Source organism: Protomyctophum parallelum (genome assembly GCF_964188405.1).
Source record: "Protomyctophum parallelum genome assembly, chromosome: 9".
Taxonomy (NCBI): domain Eukaryota; kingdom Metazoa; phylum Chordata; class Actinopteri; order Myctophiformes; family Myctophidae; genus Protomyctophum; species Protomyctophum parallelum.
In genome coordinates, this window is record NC_139706.1 from 44,850,945 (window position 1) to 44,873,444 (window position 22,500).

Sequence of the window (22,500 nt, forward strand, 5' to 3'; positions counted from 1 at the left end):
CACTGCAGGGGACCTTGCTAATCAGCACAGGTGGAATAATGTTCTCAATCAGTGGCATGCTCTTTTACCTAGAAGACACTACAGTACCTTTAAGGACTTTGAAGGACCTTTAAGGACCCAGCTGTTTATCTATTATCTCGTTGCGTCTCTCTTCTTCTGGGGCAAGCAGCATTCAGCATGTTCCCCAAGGGATATTTATAGGTTTAAAAGAGGTATAAAAAAGATTAAAACGAGATAAAAAAATCACACCGTGTGAAGTGAGGGGCACTCTTCATCGTACATCATCATGCGTCATCTCGTACTGGCCAATCAGAATGCCTGTTGCCTGTTGCCACAAAGTTATACGTCATATTTGGCGGACATATTTGACCTAATTTCACCTTTCATTGTCGATGGGCAAATATGAGACGTGTGGGGACAAGATGACGTAAATGGCATTTAATGTTTGTGTTGCAGACATTTTTGTGGGGACAAAAGCTGTATATAGGAGGGGCTAGTGCCCCTTAACCCATTCTGACCGGGCACCCATTTTGGTGTCAGCATCATGTTATGCTTTAGCTATTTAAAAATAGCAGACCTACAAGCTCATATCGCGCCACCGAGTGGCGCGATACGAGCTTGTAGGTCTGCTATTTTGAAAAAAAATCGAAGAGCGACTGACATTTTTAGAATCTGATCTCAGGTCAGAATGGGTTCATCAGACCAGTGTGTGTCCGGCGGAAACCTCGTATGAATCTGATCTCAGGTCAGAATGGGTTAAAAAAGAAGGGGCCTATAGTCTAGAGACCTGGGGATTCCTTTGGGCTATATATGTATACGTTATATAGGGGTTTGAGTAGTTAACGCTGACGTCACTTATCCACCTATCGGTGGTCGTTCTGTGTGTGTGTGTGTGTGTGTGTGTGTGTGTGTGTGTGTGTGTGTGTGTGTGTGTGTGTGTGTGTGTCTCTCCTTTCGTTGTTCCTTACTTTCTCTCTCACTGTGTCGCCCTACACCCCCCCCTACACCCCCCCCTACACCCCTCCCTACACCCCCCCCCTACACCCCCCCCCCTACACCCCCCCCCTACACCCCCCCCTACACCCCCCCCCCCCCCCCATCTAAATATTTCCCATGAGAACCAGAGGCAGGAAGTCTAGATGGAATGATGTCTGTGTGTGTGTGTGTGTGTGTGTGTGTGTGTGTGTGTGTGTGTGTGTGTGTGTGTGTGTGTGTGTGTGTGTGTGTGTGTGTCTGTGCGTGCGTGCGCGTGTGTGTGTGTGTGTGTGTGTGCGCGCATGTGTTGGCACAGACACAGACAAACTCAAGTGCGAAAACAGGGGTCCCAGTGTGAAAAAGGGCTAGGCTTGAGTGTGTGTGTGTGCGTGACTGCATGTGTGTGTGCGTGTGTGCGTGACTGCATGTGTGTGTGTTTAGGGAAATACAAAAAAAATGCTTTTCATATTTTCACCGTCTCCTTCCCAGGAGTTCAATACAACTATAGTACACTATATGGGTGTCATGCACTCAACAATTGCTGATCTGCCATTTTTCGGCTTTTATGCTATAATACGGTGAGAAATGACAAGAGTTTCGAAATTTGCATTCCTAAAATCGGGGGTACTAAAATGATGATGTCCTCGCAAGTATTAATACAAACGTGTGCGTGTGCCTGCATGCACGTGTGGATGAAGACAATTTACAATTTAGGTATTTAGCAGGTGCTCTTAATCCAAAGGACTTACATTAAGCAAAAACAAAAAACATGGCAATACATCATAAAAAAGTAAAAAAGTAGTCCTCATGAATCATATATGTATAAGCTAAGAACGTCATATAATGAAACTATGTATATATAGTATCTAGTGCTATGTCTATATAAAATAATATAAGTCTACATAAAATGCTATCTAAGTTACATGAATTGAGCCTTTGCATAACATGCCTGTAAGGTCGTCCGTCGGGGCTAGGGCAAGTGCTACGGGCCATGATGGAGTCTGAAGAGGTGGGTTTTCAGACTACGGATCAGGTCTACAGACTATATACGGACTACGGATCAGGTTACCTAGATCAGCGTTCACACAATGTGATTTCTATGAGCTTAATGAAGACGTACGGTTGACAGGTAGGACTTGATCAGAACAGACAGGCTTGTATTGTAGCACAGTTCCTGTGTCTGTCATGATCATGTTCCCACTGTCCAGCAGAGCGTGCCGGCAGCACTGAGCTCTGTTCTTGGCAGGACGCTGCAGTGAGGTTACGATATAGTGTTACACACACACGCAGCGGAGGTATGTAGCCCGGAGGAGAACCCTGTATGTCCGTATCTGCCTGTCCAACTATACTTCTCCAAAGTCAGTGACACCCACACATACAGGGACAATGCTAGAAGGAGCGACCATGATCTGGTACGCACACACGCACGCACCGGTCGCACGCACGCACGCACGCGCACACATTTAGAACAAGCATGACACAATTCTCATTCTGCTATAATACTTGCTACCATAATGTGGAATGCCCTGCATGGTCTCTTTCTAAATTGGCCTGGAAATCTATCAGGAGACCACAAGGGGAGGTATAGGCCTAAATGTCATTTCCCCATCTCTTTTGTACATAAATAAATAGTGTTTGTTTTGTTCATGACATGCATTTACGCTATATGGATGAATTGAAATACATAGGACCACAATGGAAACAAGTCCATCCATCGATCCAATCTTCAACCGCTTATCCGTAGTTGGGTTGCGGGGGCAAAGCTCCACCAGAGTGTTCCAGACTTCCCTCTCCAGAGCAACATTAGTGACTTCCCTCCTGGGGGATCCCGAGGCGTTCCAAGGCCAGTGAGTCGATGTGTTTCCTCCAACGCGCCTTGGTCTGCCCTGGGTCTCTCCTCCCAGTGGGACGTGGTCCTTGGTCTGCCCCGGGGTCTCTCCTCCCAGTGGGACGTGGTCCTTGGTCTGCCCCGGGGTCTCTCCTCCCAGTGGGACGTGGTCCTTGGTCTGCCCTGGGGTCTCTCCTCCCAGTGGGACGTGGTCCTTGGTCTGCCCTGGGGTCTCTCCTCCCAGTGGGACGTGGTCCTTGGTCTGCCCCGGGGTCTCTCCTCCCAGTGGGACGTGGTCCTTGGTCTGCCCCGGGGTCCTCTCCTCCCAGTGGGACGTGGTCTTGGTCTGCCCCGGGGTCTCTCCTCCCAGTGGGACGTGGTCCTTGGTCTGCCCCGGGGTCTCTCCTCCCAGTGGGACGTGGTCCTTGGTCTGCCCCGGGGTCTCTCCTCCCAGTGGGACGTGGTCCTTGGTCTGCCCCGGGGTCTCTCCTCCCAGTGGAAAATAAACTAACACGGATTTTGACTAATAAATACTATAGTATTCAGTCATTCATATTTGATTTATGTTAGTTTGTTTTTGTGCCGCATGCACAAATGTATTAGAGAAGGGAAGTGAATTTCATCATTATTATTATATAAGTGAAAGTCTGTCTGTGTGTTTTATCACATTGAACCAATGAAAAGTATAACAAGAGCTTGCGGGACTAAATAATAACTACATTGGATCCATCGGATCACAGGTTCCTTTTTCCATTTCCTGAAAAGTAACCATTTAGGACATGCGAGGTTTCCAGCGCCGATAATGTGGAATGTAAATGTGCTTTGCTTACACTGCACTCCGGCATAGCTTTTGGAAGCAGGAACGGTGATCCTGTTGTAAATTATCCATAACTTGTGTATTTCCTGCATGCGATGAGAGCGGAGGAATCGCCAACTCATTTCTGACTTCATATACTGTACAGTGTAGGCGGTAATTGCATAGCTTTACCAAAAGATCCTCTGCATGAATTTGTCCATGTAACAAAATAATGTACAAATGCACCCTTGCGATAAAAATCCTGGCTAGGAAACGTACAGTGCAGATCGTGATGTGATGTGAATTGTAAGCTTGAAAATGTTTTTGAAAAAAATTGTTTTCAAGCTGACATTTAGATGTGTGTTTTTCAGTGATGATATTTGGTGTACAGGGGAGGAGCCAACCTAGTATGGAGCCTTGGGAACCCAGGTCAAACAGTTATATATCGTTTTAGTGATAAACACACACACACACACACACACGCACGCACACACAAACACGCGCGCGCGCACACACACACACACACGCACGCACGCACGCACGCACGCACGCACGCACACACGCACGCACGCACACACGCACACACACACAAACACCCGCGTGACAAAGAGCTGCATCAAGGGACATTCTTGTGGTTTTACAGTTCAGCAACGATAAGTGTTTCTCCATACTGCTTGGCAGATAGAGAGAGAGAGAGAGAGAGAGAGAGAGAGAGAGAGATACATGTAAATGTGTCATGATAGTTGAACATGCATCGTCAATGCCAGCGCCACTCTGCCTGAATCTACTGTATGCTACTGTACAGTATGTATCACACAAATAACATTAATCCCGTCTAGAATAGGTTAACCCATTCTGCCATTCTGACCGGGCACCCATTTTGGTGTCAGCATCATGTTATGCTTTAGCTATTTAAAAATAGCAGATCTACAAGCTCATATCGCGCCACCGAGTGGCGCGATACGAGCTTGTAGGTCTGCTATTTTTTGAAAAATCGAAGAACGACTGACATTTTTTTAGAATCTGATCTCAGGTCAGAATGGGTTAATCAGACCAGTGTGTGTCCAGTGGAAACCTCGTATGAATCTGATCTCAGGTCAGAATGGGTTAATTAATTTATGGAAAAACACATAAAAGCATGAAATATGAAGATACGAGGTTTCTCCTCCGTATAGCGACTATCTTGACATGCATCTGCACAGCGTCGCACTCAGCAGAGGCATGTACTGTATGTACTGTATTAACAATACATATACATACATACCATTAATGTAGCGCTTTTCTAGGTGCTCAAAGTCACTTTACAGAAACAACATATAAACTACTTTATTGGAAAAACTAGTTAAAACGGTTAACAGAACCCCTTTTGGTGTTTCAAGCATTACTTTAGCTATTGATGTCGTAGCGCGACACCGAGGGCAGATCTGCTATTGTTGAAAAATTACTACTAGGCAGTAATTAGTATTTTGAAATCTATTCTGCGTTTGACTGGGAGCCAGTGGAGGTGACGGAGGACCGGTGTGCATGATGTGGTCCCTGGGTGGGGTTCTGGTGAGCAGGTGGGTGGCAGAGGGTTTTATACATACTGGTTCTGGTGAGCAGGTGGGTGGCAGAGGGTTGTACATATACTGCACTCAACTGAATGCAGTCTTTAGAATGATCTGTATAATAGCAATATTAGCCGAGTGCTGCAAGGGCACCGCTGCTCGGCAGCAGTGTTATAGCCGTGTTTAACACTTCAAATGGCCCTTCTTTGTGACTCCTGTCAGCACAACATAGCGGCCTGAGAATGTATCAATAATGCTGCAGAACGATCCGTATAATAGCAATAATCTTTTAATCACATCAGGTCATATTGGCCCAAACCTTTCCACTCCTGTGTGTCTTGCGTATAAGTTATAGCTACATATATGTAAATTCCCTGTTCTACCCTGGATTTGAACCCAGAGTTTATTCACAAGTGCTGACATATTTACACCACTGAGCTAATAAAGCCTGCCTCATTGTTCCAAGGAAAAGCATTAACTTTGACTCCCAAAATGTGTGTGAAGCCAGAAAGAATTAAATAAAAAGACGTGTGTGTGTGTGTGTGTGTGTGTGTGTGTGTGTGTGTGTGTGTGTGTGTGTGTGTGTGTGTGTGTGTGTGTGTGTGTGTGTGTGTGTGTGTGTGTGTGTGTGTGTGTGTGTGTGTGTGTGTGTGTGTGTGTGTGTCAGATTACCACAACAGCTGCGATCACTTCCCGCGTTCACACGTCTTACTTGTATTAACATACTCTACCATTCAGATTAGGACAAAATACATTTGTATTCACACCAAAAACTAAACAAACAAACTTAAAATAATATATAATAATAGAGCTTTAATTTTTTTGTTAACCACTTAAAACCCCTGCATCCGTGTCGTGGAGAAAGCTTCCGCAGAAAATAGCTTGCCAACGTGAGCTTGTCGATCGGCTATAGTATACTTTCCTCACAATATGAAAACAGAAAAGACACTGGTATAGAGCCTTGAGGGACTCAACTCAACCATGATAGTGTTTAAGTGGTGGGTTGTACATACTGTACCCATTCTGTACCCATTCTGACCGGGCACCCATTTTGGTGTCGGCATCATGTTATGCTTTAGCTATTGAAAAATAGCAGATCTACAAGCTCATATCGCGCCACCGAGTGGCGCGATATGAGCTTGTAGGTCTGCTATTTTTTGAAAAATCGAAGAGCGACTGACATTTCTAGAATCCGATCTCAGGTCAGAATGGGTTAATCAGACCAGTGGGTGTCCAGTGGAAACCTCGTATGAATCTGATCTCAGGTCAGAATGGGTTAATGTTGAAGGGAAAATAGAGGCCCACATATGGACATGCCTGCGTCACAGTACTGACGTGACAGAACAGATGCCATAGAAGCCTGATATCACAGATATTACCTGTGTAATAATATCCCTACACAGGTTAAACACCCTGCTAGTAGGTCTTATTTATCCCATTCTGACCTGAGATCAGATTCATACGAGGTTTCCGCCGGACACACACTGGTCTGAGAACCCATTCTGACCTGAGATCAGATTCTAAAATTGTCAGTCGCTCTTCGATTTTTCAAAAATAGCAGACCTACAAGCTCGTATCGCGCCACTCGGTGGCGCGATATGAGCTTGTAGATCTGCTATTTTTCAATAGCTAAAGCATGACATGATGCTGACACCAAAATGGGTGCCCGTTCAGAATGGGTTATACATTCATATCCCCTGTGCCCTGGTGCACAGATAGCCTCCAGGCTTGTGGTAATGGATTAAATCCTCCCCAATAATACGCCTGGGAATCTACCCTCTCCCCTGTTCCCTGTCCCCTCTCGCCTCTTCCCAGCCCATAGTCCCGCGAGCCAGACTGTTGCCTCCCACAATCTTCAAAATAATGCTTCCGTCATACAGTCTGGAGGCACTGCAGTCTGGAGGCTCCGAAAGTTATCCGAGGATAAAGCGGATGTGACGCCTCCTCCCCGCTTCCATTTCGTCGTTACAGTCGCGCACATTTTGTCTGAATATAAATTAAAATAATCAAAGGATGTATAGTTTGCTTTTAGTCAGGAATTGGACATTCTAAATTATTATGTAAAGATATTTTTAAATATCAACGGAAATTATGAACAGATAACAGATTTCGGCATGTGTAGTTCCAGACTCTACTGTATATACAGTAGCATTCGGAGATTGTGGAATAGTTTTCTGGCTATACGCGAGACTGCCTGTCTCATGTCCCCTCTCCTCTGTCCTCTGTCTCATGTCCCCTCTCCTCTGTCCTCTGTCTCATGTCCCCTCTCCTCTGTCCTCTGTCCCCTGACTCATGTCCCCTCTCCTCTGTCCTCTGTCCCCTGACTCATGTCCCCTCTCCTCTGTCTCATGTCCCCTCTCCTCTGTCCTCTGTCTCATGTCCCCTCTCCTCTGTCCTCTGTCTCATGTCCCCTCTCCTCTGTCCTCTGTCCCCTGACTCATGTCCCCTCTCCTCTGTCCTCTGTCCCCTGACTCATGTCCCCTCTCCTCTGTCTCATGTCCCCTCTCCTCTGTCCTCTGTCTCATGTCTCCTCTCCTCTGTCCTCTGTCCCCTGACTCATGTCCCCTCTCCTCTGTCCTCTGTCCCCTGACTCATGTCCCCTCTCCTCTGTCTTTTGTCCCCTCTCCTCTGTCCTCTGTCTCATGTCTCCTCTCCTCTGTCCTCTGTCCTCTGTCCCCTGACTCATGTCCCCTCTCCTCTGTCCCCTGACTCATGTCCCCTCTCCTCTGTCCCCTGACTCATGCCCCCTCTCCTCTCTCCTCTGTCCTCTGTCTCATGTCCCCTCTCCTCTGTCCTCTGTCCCCTGACTCATGCCCCCTCTCCTCTCTCCTCTGTCCTCTGTCTCATGTCCCCTCTCCTCTGTCCTCTGTCCCCTGACTCATGTCCCCTCTCCTCTCTCCTCTGTCCCCTGACTCATGTCCCCTCTCCTCTGTCCTCTGTCCCCTGACTCATGTCCCCTCTCCTCTGTCCTCTGTCCCCTGACTCATGTCCCCTCTCCTCTCTCCTCTGTCCCCTGACTCATGCCCCCTCTCCTCTCTCCTCTGTCCTCTGTCTCATGTCCCCTCTCCTCTGTCCTCTGTCCCCTGACTCATGTCCCCTCTCCTCTCTCCTCTGTCCCCTGACTCATGTCCCCTCTCCTCTGTCCTCTGTCCCCTGACTCATGTCCCCTCTCCTCTGTCCTCTGTCCCCTGACTCATGTCCCCTCTCCTCTCTCCTCTGTCCCCTGACTCATGCCCCCTCTCCTCTCTCCTCTGTCCTCTGTCTCATGTCCCCTCTCCTCTGTCCTCTGTCCCCTGACTCATGTCCCCTCTCCTCTCTCCTCTGTCCCCTGACTCATGTCCCCTCTCCTCTGTCCTCTGTCCCCTGACTCATGTCCCCTCTCCTCTGTCCTCTGTCCCCTGACTCATGTCCCCTCTCCTCTCTCCTCTGTCCCCTGACTCATGCCCCCTCTCCTCTCTCCTCTGTCCTCTGTCTCATGTCCCCTCTCCTCTCTCCTCTGTCCCCTGACTCATGTCCCCTCTCCTCTGTCCTCTGTCCCCTGACTCATGTCCCCTCTCCTCTGTCCTCTGTCCCCTGACTCATGTCCCCTCTCCTCTCTCCTCTGTCCCCTGACTCATGCCCCCTCTCCTCTCTCCTCTGTCCTCTGTCTCATGTCCCCTCTCCTCTCTCCTCTGTCCCCTGACTCATGCCCCCTCTCCTCTCTCCTCTGTCCTCTGTCTCATGTCCCCTCTCCTCTGTCCCCTGACTCATGTCCCCTCTCCTCTGTCCCCTGACTCATGCCCCCTCTCCTCTCTCCTCTGTCCTCTGTCTCATGTCCCCTCTCCTCTGTCCCCTGACTCATGTCCCCTCTCCTCTCTCCTCTGTCCCCTGACTCATGTCCCCTCTCCTCTCTCCTCTGTCCCCTGACTCATGTCCCCTCTCCTCTGTCCTCTGTCCCCTGACTCATGTCCCCTCTGCTCTGTCCCCTGACTCATGTCCCCTGACTCATGTCCCCTCTCCTCTCTCCTCTGTCCTCTGTCCCCTGACTCATGTCCCCTCTCCTCTGTCCTCTGTCCCCTGACTCATGTCCCCTCTCTTCTGTCCTCTGTCCCCTGACTCATGTCCCCTCTCCTCTGTCCCCTGACTCATGTCCCCTCTCCTCTGTCCTCTGTCCCCTCTCCTCTCTCCTCTGTCCCCTGACTCATGTCCCCTCTCCTCTCTCCTCTGTCCCCTGTCTCATGTCCCCTCTCCATGTCCCCTGGTGAAAACATTGTTGGATATTAATGGATAAAGTGCATGTATGTTAGACACTGTCGGGTATAGGAGGCGAGAGAGAGAGAGAGAGAGAGAGAGAGAGAGAGAGAGACTGACCTGTTGAACTCATAGATGTCCTCGATGTTACAGAACAGACTGCTGACCTGCTCTGGTTTCAACGACAGATCACACTCTATGATGCACCCCAGATAGTCCTGTAGAGAGAGTGGGCAAAACATTAGTGTTGTTCACCAAATGTCACCAAAGCGTCTCCAGCACTCACTTCTATAGACTCCACATATTCATTTATTAATTATATTAATATTATTTAATTGTCTCCACCAGGCCGAAGGCATGTGGGGAGAGTATGTTTTGCACTCCGTCCGTCCGTGTGTCCGTCTGTGTGTGTGTGTGTTAGAGTTCTCATTTTCTGCCCGAACCCGGCCCGGCCCGGCCCGACATTTTAGGGCCGGGCCGGGCCCAAAAAATATGCTAATTAGTCGGGCCAGGGCCGGGCCTCGGGCTCTGTGATTTTCCGTGATTTTTTATTTTTCTTCTTTTTTCAAAAATGTTATTATAATAAAAATAGCAATTCTGTTATTTGTGTAATGTGTATAGCCTACAAGTATTTATTATGAAGAGGGCTGCGCTATGGCGATTCACTTGTGACAGGAGGAAGACGGAGGAGTGGAGGCGGGGGGCTTGGAATGGATTACTGACTGCGCAGGCAGAGAGAAGTGAACGGTGGGGTGGTTGTTTAATGTTTATACCGCTGGCTGGCCTCTGTTTTGCGGCGCACCAAATGAGCTTCAGTTCATAATGCTAAATGTTTTATAAATCAATCGGATTATCACACGATAGACTACAACATGACAAAAACAGTTGCACTGAGCCATCTCGTTAAACCCAGCTGGCTGCGATGAATAACCTAATCATTAGGCCTAATCAACGTCATATAGTCACCAACCGATCCATATCATTCTGTAGTGTATGATCTGACCACGCAATGTTACAGTCCACTGCAGGCTACAGGCTATTTGATTTACAAAATTATTAGTATTATAACCGCCGTCCCTCAGAGCGGCGGCGCTCCTCGTTATATGTGCCCGATTTAAAATAACAGATCTCTAAGCTGTCGAGACACGCCATGAGCGGGTGCATGGATGGTTTATAAACTTTGTAGGCTATGTTTGTTCTTTTGGACACCGAACGGGGACGATACTTGGGGTCTTGGACATAGCTTCACTTCAGAGGAAACGGGGAGCTACTCACCAGTCACCACCACTGGAAATGGAATCCATTAGAATGATATGGAAATGGTACATTAACAGTGAGCTACATAAATCCTTTATTTCGGCGATAAGTCCATTGAACTCCGTTCTCACTCTCACACAGACACACACTGAAAGAAAAAAAAGAACGCCACTTTATTGCATGGCCAGCGCAGCAGCATGCGCCGTCAGTGGTTCACTGACGGCGCATGCTGCTGCGCTGGCCATGCATTAAAGTGGCGTTCTTTTTTTTCTTTGTCGGGCTTTATAGGGCTTCGGGCCTAACATTATGGTATTTCTTAGGGCCGGGCCGGGCTTCGGGCTGACCCAGTTAGGGCCGGGCCGGGCCGGGCTTCAAATTTCGGGCCCGATGAGAACTCTAGTGTGTGTGTGTCCGTCCGTCCGTTAGTAGCTAATCTCGGCCACCGTTAACCCGGTCGATGCCAAATTTTGCACACACACTCCCTGGATGCCAACGATGAACCTCTGCCCCAAACTTTCCACAACGGCCTGTTATAGCGCCACCAGGAGGCCGCTTTGTGCAAAACAACTTTTTGCACAGTACACCTACAGATTTTGTCCAAACATCACGCAAATTGGTACACAGTCTCTCTACAGCCATTCAACGAAACCGGTCTTTCAGATTTCTCAGACTTCATCCTGATTGGTTAAGATTGGCTTCCAAAGTTCACAGGAGTGCTCAGTTTCAAACAAAATGCTGCAAATCATGAACACATCGCGTGATTTCCTTGAAATTGTGCACCCACATTCCCACTAGGCCGAGGACGAAATGCCACATGAACAATTTCAACTCAGCCTCAAGGTGGCGCTATAACTGGCCGAAAAGTGTTTTTACCTCTAACTGCACGAATCTGTGGATCACTTTGTATGCCAACTCCCTAGAGGCCAAGGAAAAACCTTTGTCTGGAATTTTTCACATCTGCTCTTTATAGCGCCACCAGGAGGCCCACATATGTAAAACACATTTTCTATTATTACTCCTTCAGATTTTATCCAAATTTCACGCAAATCGGTACACATGATCTTCATAGTCATGTGATCAACACAGGTTTGTTTGATTTCTCATATTCCATCCTGATTGGCCACGATTGGCTCCTACAGTTTTCAGGAGTAGCAAATGGCCACAACTCGGCAGCGTCCGATTGCGATGAAACTGTGCACGCATATTCCCACTAGGCTGAGGAAGAATCCTGGTGGAGACCTGTGCCGATTGGCACTTTATCTAGTTATTTCATGTTTCCATATAGCAACATAAACGGGGGCGGAGCAACAGTCTGTAACACGGAGCAGAGTATGCAATTTGAGTATGCAACAAAGAGAGAGAGAGAGAGAGAGAGAGAGAGAGAGAGAGAGAGAGAGAGAGAGAGAGAGAGAGAGAGAGAGAGAGAGAGAGAGAGAGAGAGAGAGAGAGAGACAGAGACAGAGACAGAGACAGAGACAGAGAGAGAGAGAGAGAGAGAGAGAGAGAGAGAGAGAGAGAGAGGGAGAGACACAGACAGACAGACAGAGAGAGAGAGAGAGAGAGAGAGAGAGAGAGAGAGAGAGAGAGAGAGAGATTACGTCTGTTGCCTTTAAAAGGTGATGAATGTAGCCAATGACCCTCATTATATGGGTCATTACAAACACACACACACACACACACACACACACACACACACACACACTGGCAAGAAGGAGAAGAGAGGGGGAAGAAATAATAGAATGATGCAACTGAGACATGAGGCATGGGAAAGAATGTCACAAAATAAACAAACGTGTGTGTGTGTGTGTGTGTGTGTGTGTGTGTGTGTGTGTGTGTGTGTGTGTGTGTGTGTGTGTGTGTGTGTGTGTGTGTTGTGTGTGTGTGTGTGTGTGTTGTGTGTGTGTGTGTGTGTGTGTGTGTGTGTGTGTGTGTGTGTGTGTGTGTGTGTGTGTGTGTGTGTGTGTGTGTGTTTGTGTGTGTGTGTGTGTGTGTGTGTGTGTGTGTAGGACACCATGATATCATAATGGACAATGAGTTCATCATGTTATTATTATTGATAATTGTTGCTTGATCTCATTCCATTCTCTAATTTGCACTCTATTGTGCGCTGTGGCCTACCGAGCTTTGTTCTTTCATAGGCAACACCGTCCTGCTATGTAGTCAAACTCATCTATCAGTCTATGATCACCTCCATGTGTCCTCTCTCTCTCTCACACAAGCACACACATACACACGCATGCAGTCACGCAGTCACGCACGCCCTTTATACTTCTCTATGCCCCTCCATTGACCCCCTCTGTAAATCATTTCCTGTCCCACTCGGCAGAAGGACAAAAATATAGCCCGACTTCATCTTCTCCCCCCCTCTCTGATTCTGACAGAGAGAGAGAGAGGGGGAGAGAGAGAGAGAGAGGGGGGGGGAGAGATGGAGAGGATCTGAGCATGGGACAAGGGGCGGCCATCCGAGATCCCCATGGAGAGGATCTGAGCATGGGACAAGGGGCCATCCCAGATCCCCATACTATAGGAACAGATTGGGCTGGACTTAGGTCACCCGAGACTGGCGTCATAGAAAGTACACAGAGACCGACATCACTATACAGCCGATGTCACGAACGGAACAACCCGTACGAATATTCTACACAGATAATATCTGTTCTGGTGAGGTCATTGACCACCGAGGCTCAGAGTAAGAACATTTAAGCCCCATTTAAGCCCCATTTAAGGTTACATCGGTAGTATGATGCGGCATCTCTTGTCGCAAGTCTCATCCGAGAGGCCTTTTTCCTCACGTATGTGGGTCCCAACAGCGACTGTACCGCTCAGTGCCTGATCGGCGGGCGATGCCTTGCTCGGCGGCCTGATGACGGGCAATGCCGATAGGCTGACCGTGGACCTTTTCGCTCTTCCTGAACCTATACTGTGGATTATACCTGGGACTAGTTGATTTGGACTTTAGCTATTCTTGAATTAATGTATACAGTATAGCCTATATATGTCATTTTTAAATTAGCTAAAAATAACACAATGGGAACTATATGCACAAAAACCCACCTTTTTACTTTCTGATTGCTTGCCAATGATGAGATTTCTTGCCCTATACTTGGAAGGCTCACACTGGAATGGCTGGAAGGAAGGGCAGCTATAGATAATGTTTTTCAACTCTGGCAGACCATGAGTTAGACCGGTTCCCAGTTCAGCGAGTTAGATCGATGAGGGAGAATCTATACCTGCGATAGCAGGCGAACGGGCGATGGTTGAAAAGTGGGCGGGGCAAGAAAAGATACAAATAATTCATCTTTTCGGGCGATGACGACATGTCGGGAGATTGGTCGGCCGATGCTCAACATGCCAGCGCCAGCTCAGAGGAGCTGAGGCTTTTTTCAGAGAGACAGAGTAGATATAGCCTACACTACTACGTATACTGTATATTTGACTCTATACCCATATTTAAACTCCAGTGAAGTATTGAGGGGAAATAAAAGTTAAACTCGAGTAAAGTAAAACTAAGCTAGATCAAAAGTAGGTCTGTTTCTGTCTCTCCCCTGCTGTCTCTCCTCGTGCATTTCTGGAGAACTGTCCGACCGACATTTTTTTAAATATATTATTTGACAATTTGACCAGTTTTTATAGTTTGTTGATTACTTTTGATACAAAATGGCTTTTTTCCCCTTTCTTCCTTTTTTTTAGGTATATTCAAAACTTACGTGAAAATATTGTCACTTCACTGTCATCTGGGGACACGCCCAAAAACATGTGGGGACCCCCTAGGTGTCCTTACCCACAGGTTGAGAACCAATGATTTAACTGGGTACCGCTGGGAGGCCCCCTTGGATTCCTGGACCACCAGATGCTTTACATGGTCAGGTCCATGATGGCGTTGACGATGTCATTGTTGCAGTTCCTTAGCGTGCGCACAGCCTTGGCCCGCGACACATTGGCCTGTGACATGACCAGCTCCACGTCCTTGGCCTCCACCCCGGTCTCATCCGGCGCCTCTTCGCTCTCCTCCTCTACCATCGGCGCCTCTGCTTTTTCCTGGACCTTTGAAAGGGCTTGTCCCTGGACCTTGAACTTCTCCGCCGCGGCCAGCTGCGCTGTCCGGGACAGGTCCTCCACCCTAGCCTCGCCAAAGACGATGTAGGTGTCCGACGCGGGGCTCTTATAGACGTCCGGTTTTGTGATGACGAACAAGATGTCCTTGGACTTGCGAATGGTTACCCTGGTGACTCCCGTTATCGTCTTCAAGCCGAGCTTTGACATGGCCTTTCGCGCCTTCTTTTCGCTTCGGCTCTGTTTCGATTCCTCACCTATTTCGGAGGCGGAGAGCCGAGAGTGAGGCGCCCCGCTTGCCGGATCAGAGTCCGGTTCCTCCAGTAACTTATCGCTGTTCGATTCGGCGGAAGACCCTGACGGGCGCCCAGTCGAGTGATTGGACGCCACCTTTGACTGGATACTCTTAGTAGCTGCTGCTGGTGTTTGATCGAGAGCGTCTTCAGCGGCCGGTTCTTCTGCTCCGCCTTCCAGAAGAGCATGAGCCGTGACCTCTTCTGCTGGTAGGCTAGCGGAGGACGTTTCTTTCGCCAATTGTAGAGAGCGCACAACTTGAGGTGTGCTAGAGGATTCGGGAGGTGATAGACTGTCCAGTTCAGGAGCGACCATGGCCTCCGGCGGTGCAGAGGAATTGGACACTCCTACTGCGGTCTCTGCCTGAGGCTGCTGCGTCTCCTTCCCACTGACCGGGACCAGTACGGTCTCTGCCTGAGGCTGCTGCGTCTCCTTCCCACTGACCGGGACCAGTACGGTCTGTGTGGCAATGTCTGGCATAGTTGCAACTATGTATGATGACCCAACACTCCAGCAATCGCTGTTGAATCGCTATTGGATGACTGTGGAATGTGTTCTGCTTTCTGGTGTATTGTGTGTTTGACAGTGACAGTCTTTGAATAATCCGATCAAATTGGTCTTGGGCATTGAATTCTGGGGGGTTCGTCTTGTACAGGATGAAGTTATTTGAAGAAGACTGGCTATAGCTGATCAATACCTTTCCTTCTCTGTCTGTGTGTATCCCCTTTATCCTATATATCCTTATGGATATAAGGAGATCCCTGATGTCATCAACATGATGTCATACTGACGTCATAGACCAGCCCCTACAAATACTATGATAATGGATAATGGATACAGTTTTGCATAACAACGCTTTCATGATGATGATTACGTTTACAGTATTTCTTGATCGCCTCTTGTCTTGATTGTTTAACCCATTCTGACCGGGCACCCATTTTGGTGTTGGCATCATGTTATGCTTTAGCTATTGAAAAATAGCAGATCTACAAGCTCATATCGCGCCACCGAGTGGCGCGATACGAGCTTGTAGGTCTGCTATTTTTGAAAAAAAATCGAAGAACGACTGACATTTTTAGAATCTGATCTCAGGTCAGAATGGGTTCATCAGGACCAGTGTGTGTCCAGTGGAAACCTCGTATGAATCTGATCTCAGGTCAGAATGAGTTAAACATGACGCCATGGGCCGCCATGCTCGATAACAGGCTTGATAAGCCCAAAGCTTATTGATAATGAGTACTCAATTAGCTTAATTGTTATCGGATGTTTTCGGGTATCGGTTATCGAGCTCCATCCTTATTCAAAAGACTATGACTAAGTCACAGTATACAGTGAGGGGTAAAAGGGGAGGGTAGGAGATTCAGAGTTTACGTCCAGATTGTTATTAAAATAATATGTTTTGATTTACTGATTGAAAATGAAAGCAGTGGCCCAGGCTGTGGCGTAATGGTCTGGGCACCGGACTGGTAATCCAGTCGCAGTGTGCCGCGGGTTCGACTCCCGAACCCGACACGGCCTTTACTGCATGTCATCCCCCCATCTCTCTCCCGTTTCCTGTCAGCCTACTGTCTGTCCCTTCAAAAATCAATAAAAGGCGTAAGCCGCAAAAAAATATCTTAAAAAAAAAAAAAAAAAATGGGCGGCGGTGGCTCAGGGGTAGAGTGCCTGGATGGTAACCGTAAGATTGCCAGTTCGAACCCGGGCTCCCCCAGAGTTACTGTCGAAGTGTCCTTGAGCAAGACACTGAACCCCTAATTGCTCCCGATGTGCTAGTTTGGTGCCTTGCATGGTTTCCGCTGCCATCGGTGTATGAATGTGTGTGTGAATGGGTGAATGTAATGCACAATCTCTGTAAAGCGCCTTGGATAAAGGCGCTATATAAATGCACAAATAAAAATGAAAGCAGTGTATCAGCCTAGCATGCAATGCACCTACAGTACATGAAACTGGATTGTTTTTTTAGTAACTTTGACCACTTTCAACCTGGTGTCGCTATTGTTGGGCATGCCATTATAGGAGGCCTTTTTCATTAACCCATTCTGAACGGGCACCCATTTTGGTGTTAGCATCATGTTATGCTTTATCTATTGAAAAATAGCAGATCTACAAGCTCATATCGCGCCACCGAGTGGCGCGATACGAGCTTGTAGGTCTTCTATTTTTTGAAAAATCGAAGAACGACTGACATTTTTAGAATCTGATCTCAGGTCAGAATGGGTTCATCAGACCAGTGTGTGTCCGGCGGAAACCTCGTATGAATCTGTTCTCAGGTCAGAATGGGTTAAAGTGCACATTTGAGTGAGGAGTCGGCTAGTAACAACACGAGATAAAATAAGTAATTTTCTTTTTTTTTGTAATTATTATAAATATTATTCTCTGGTATTGATATTTGTCATCGGCTAACACAGAAATTGTGTTATAGGGATCAAATGGGGAAACGGAAAAAGTGTATCTGTCACGAACTGTATTGTCATGAACTATAATCTGTATATATACTGTGTACTTTTATTATGTAGTGATGCCCTAGGGTTTCCTGTTCTGCCTAGTTGTGTTTGCCTGTCTTGTCTCACCTCCTTGTGATTACTAGTTTTCTCCACCTGTGTCCTGTTAGTCTCCCATCCAATCCCAGTGTTGATTGTTTGTTCTGTTCACCTGTGTTTTGTGATCCCTGTGTCTACTTAAACCCTCAGTTCCTTATGTTCCCTGCTTGACTATAGATGTTGTTATGGTGTTCTGTTCCTGTTATGTTCACCTATAGTGTTTTCAGTATAATAAATACTTTAATTTGCTCCTGCCTGTCTGTTCAGCATTTTGGGTCCTATATTACTTGTCCTGAGTCGCACCGTTACGGTATCGGGACATCACTAATACAAATGGTACGAAACACTGAAGTCCTTCAAGCATAAATCTAGCCCTAAACCTAACCGCATGCAGAAGCCACATATGTTCGGACTATTCAATTCAAAGGGCTTTATTGGCATGAGAAAACTAACGGGATGTCGGGGGTATATGGGCAGTCCCTACAGGGCACGGCTCTGCACATTATTGTCTATAGGGGATAGATTTGCAAAATTTCAATCAGAGTAAAGTTAGAATAGGAGTACATTTGGAGTGACATAGGGCTGGTCCAATGAAAGAGCAGCTGTGCACAGTGTGAAGCTCAACAACGCCACTTTGTCACCTGTTGGTACCTTAAACATAGGGACATACATAGGGAGTAGGGACACACATTGCTGTGCATTGGAGTGGCTGCACCATTCAAAACTGGATTGTGGCAATAAAGATAAACAATGAAAGGAACAGAGGGAACAGAAAAGAGGTGATGAAGTCTGATAGGTTGCAACTGAAAGGAACCACATTTACTGTAAGCTTTTGGAGCATGAGCCAGAGAGAGAGAGACAGACAGACAGAGAGAGACAGACAGACAGAGAGAGACAGAGACAGAGACAGACAGAGACAGAGACAGAGAGAGACAGAGACAGAGACAGAGACAGAGACAGAGACAGAGACAGACAGAGACAGAGACAGAGACACAGACACAGACACAGACACAGACACAGACACAGACACAGACACAGACACAGACAGACAGTGTTTGCCCTCTGTAGAAGGTCAGCGTTAAGAGCTGACAACTGATAAAGCTGACGACAGCTCACAACTCAACAACCACCCAGTGTGTGTGCGTGTGGGTGTGTGCGTGGGTGTGTGCGCGTGCGTGTAGGAGGACATGGCACGGGATAAAAGAGGCAGTAAATTATCCTTCTTACTTCAAAAGGATGTTTCACACTCCTATCTCATGCACACACACACAAACACACACACACACACACACACACACACACACACACACACACACACACACACACACACACACACACACACACACACACACACACACACACACACACACACACACATACAGTAGGCTTGGCTGGAAGTCAAGAATGGAGTCAGCAGCATTTGGTTGAATGCAGACAAAGGTGCATAGAAGTTAGGACTGTTGAAATGCCTACAGAAATGGACTCAGAGTCTTACTCCTAAAATAGTCCTTACATTTTTCTCTAAACAGCCTAAACCACTTATTACACTCAGTCGAGGTACGACTGCATGAGACCAGTAAAAACACACATAGTTCTGGGAAGAAGTGAGGAGGGAGATTCAGAAGATATTGTCGATAGATATTGAGCTTGACCCAAAACTTTTTCTATTAGGTCTTTACCCACCTGGCCATAAGATTCAGAGTAGCGAACAAAGATTCCTGGATTTATGTTTACTACAAGCCAAAAGGGCTATAGCCTTATCGTGGAAAAAGATAGGCAAACCCAGTATTGCTCAGTGGTTTAGGGAGTTATCACTGTGTCTTCCTCTGGAAAGAATCACTTATACATTGAAGAATAAACAGAAGATGTTTGATAAGATATGGGGAAGGTTTATCCAATATATTACAGTTAATGATTTATCTTATTTAATGGTGGAAATTGTCTAATTGTATTCTCTGCAGCTGTTTGGTCTTGTGGCCATAAGGACTCTGTTGTTGTTGATACCGTTGATGCCATTATTTTATTATACTGTACTTATATATGTATGTTATTGTTTTGTTTTTTGTTTTGTTTTCATTTTAAGTAATTGTATTGTATTGTCTGTATTATGTATTGTTTTGTTGTATTGTCTGTTTGTCAAAAAAAAAAGAAATTCAATAAATATATTGTTTAAAAAAAAAAACACACATAGTTTTAGTACACGAAAACAAAGTGAAAAAACACACACTCTTTGTCGTGCAGCAACGTGAAAAACACATGCAGAATGCTTTACCCTAATGAGAGAGAGAGAGAGAGAGAGAGAGAGAGAGAGAGAGAGATTGTTTGTAGTTTTGCTGTTGGTTGATTTACTGTCCAGGTGTGGATGCCTGCAGCTGGTCCACACACACATTGCACATTCAAACATGCACGCACATTCAAACGCACGCACGCACGCACGCATGCACACAGTCACTGGTCTGGAAGCCTGGTTCGTAACAGCAACACTCTCTAAAGTCACACCGTACCTCTACACAAATCCTGTTAGTTAAGCTTACTTGACCAGTTCAACTGTTGAACGATTATTCCATCAACTGAGGTACGAGAGAGAGTACACATGCACACACGCACACACACACACACAAGTCACGGCTCACTCTCAGAGTGCATATACATTTATGAATGAGTTACTTACATAACTCGGACATTAGTCCGTCATTTCCCCATTCGTCCGTCTTATCTCACTACAACTCAACGCATTTATCTATCCTATTCCTTATAGGCCACAGAGTCATGCCTATAACTCTGACAGTGTACAAACGAATGAGTGGGCTATTTCCATCATTGTCTCCACCAGGCCGAAGGCATGGGGGGGAGAGTATGTTTTGCACTCCGTCCGTCCGTCCGTGTGTCCGTCCGTGTGTGTGTCCGTGAGCAGCTAATCTCCGGCACCGTTAACCCGGTCGATGCCAAATTTTGCACACACACTCCCTGGATTCCAACGATGAACCTCTGCCCCAACATTTCCAGAACGGCCTGTTATAGCGCCACCAGGAGGCCGCTTTGTGCAAAACAAGTTTTTGCACAGTACACCTACAGATTTTGTCCAAACATCGCGCAAATTGGTACACAGTCTCTCTAGTTCACATCTGGCTTTTAGAGCGCACATAGTCATGTGCTCAAGACGGATGTGTCTGATATTTCATATTCCATCCTAATTGGCTAACATTGGCTTTCAGATTTTGCAGGATTGGCCTGTTTTGAACAAAAAGCCTCAAATCATGAACGCAGCGTGCAATTTGACGTGAAATCTTTCACGCACTTTCCTACTAGGCTGAGGAATATTGCCCACCCATTTCACCACAACAGGTGGATTGTGCATGCGTGCGATCAACACGGATCTGCACCATTTCCCATATTCCATCTGATTGGTAAAGATTGGAACAAACAAACAAAAAACATGTTTATATTACTCCTAAACATTCCTATCCTCCTGGTGAGATCTCGTGCCCAGAAGGGCACTTTTTCTAGTTTGTCTGTCATTTCCCAGAGGCATATGTAGTGAGAACTCACCTCCACGACGCTCTTCAGGTCCCTGACGTAGGCTGCTCCGTCTCCAGTATCTCCAGCACCACTCTGTCCAGCCTGGACAGCGGCCTGGCGCGGTGACGGCGGGCTCCGACGCCGTGGCGTGGCTCGCGGGGCCCCCGCGGCGAACGGCCCCTGCCGCGGGGCCTCCCCCTCCTCCTCCCGGAGGCCCGTCGAGCGCGTGAGGTCCAGGCTGATGTCGGAGCCGTTCCGCTTGGGCGTGGAGGAGGAGGAGGAGCGGGCGTTGTAGGAGGGAACGGCGCCGTACGGCAGCGAGGAGGACGACGAGGAGGAGGAAGAGGAGGAAGAGGAGTGGGCGGCGTCCTGGAGGGACACGGAGGAGGAGGCGGAGCTGGAGAGGGAGGAGGAGCACGCCGTGTTGACGGAGGTGCAGGACGACGATGAGGCCACGCCCCCTCGCTCCCCGCCGGGCGACGACGACGTCATCATCAGCTTACCCACGATGCCGCTCAGAGACGAGGCCGAGGAGGGGCGCTTGGTGGCTGGAGAGAGAGAGAGAGAGAGAGAGAGAGAGAGAGAGAGAGACATGTTACAGAAATGTCCTTATTTATTTATTATGAGTCATATGCGGCATGCCTAGAGTACATATATGACCAAATTTACCAGTAATAACAACCAGTAATAATAACCGATAATACCAGTACGCTCTCAGAGTTCAATTAGCACAGAGTATTTTAAAGTGTAAATGGTGTACATCAACATTTTCTCAGGTACATACTGTACTACAGTAGGTAATGGTGCTGAGATTGGGGGGAGGGGGGGGGGTGGGGGGCAGGTTGCATGATGAACAACCTCGAGCAGACGGTGGCCACCTCTGTGTTCCTCATTTCACCCGGAACTCATTTCATTATTATTTTCAAGGATTATTATTACGATTATTAAGAAGGGTCTGCTCATGAGGGCCGTGTGTAACGAGTACTCGCGACAATTTCACAATTTCACTTGCGCTACCAACGCCCCTCAACTTCTCCGCACGTCCAAAATAGTCGCCCCGCCTCTCATTGAAAATGAATCGCCAAGGCGCGTCAGTCACTTCCCATCTGAAAAGGCAGGCGCTGACTTCAGCCCTGTGAGGAACCCCCAAGAGCAGTGCTGCAGGTCAAGCAAGCGTCCAGGCCGATGTGTTTGGGACATCGTCCATTTATCGTCAACAGGTGGACGAGTCAGACAGGTGGTGCACGCGGTGAAATCCTGTCCCAAGTCACCTGTTTTGACGCGTTCTCACTCCCGTGAGAAGGCGTTGTTTACTGCAGTGATAAAACTCTTTCCTCCAATCCACTGATTCACTGGACGGTCAGCGCTGAGGGACAAAGTGCGGCTTGGCTGAGCTGCGTAAGTTTCACAACGCTGTGTTATTTAAACACGGGCTGCCTGGTCAAGGTCAAGTGTTCCGTG

General features: G+C 47.5%; 1 protein-coding gene across 1 annotated transcript in view; it reads right to left on the minus strand.

The window, feature by feature from the left end:
* LOC310864592 (uncharacterized protein) overlaps positions 1 to 22,500 on the minus strand; it is a 126,259-nt gene that overhangs the window by 56,773 nt on the left and 46,986 nt on the right. The window contains 4 exon segments of the mRNA XM_083773281.1: positions 9,497 to 9,594; positions 21,070 to 21,101; positions 21,104 to 21,329; positions 21,331 to 21,587. Coding sequence (XP_083629407.1) covers positions 9,497 to 9,594; positions 21,070 to 21,101; positions 21,104 to 21,329; positions 21,331 to 21,587 — 613 coding nt within the window.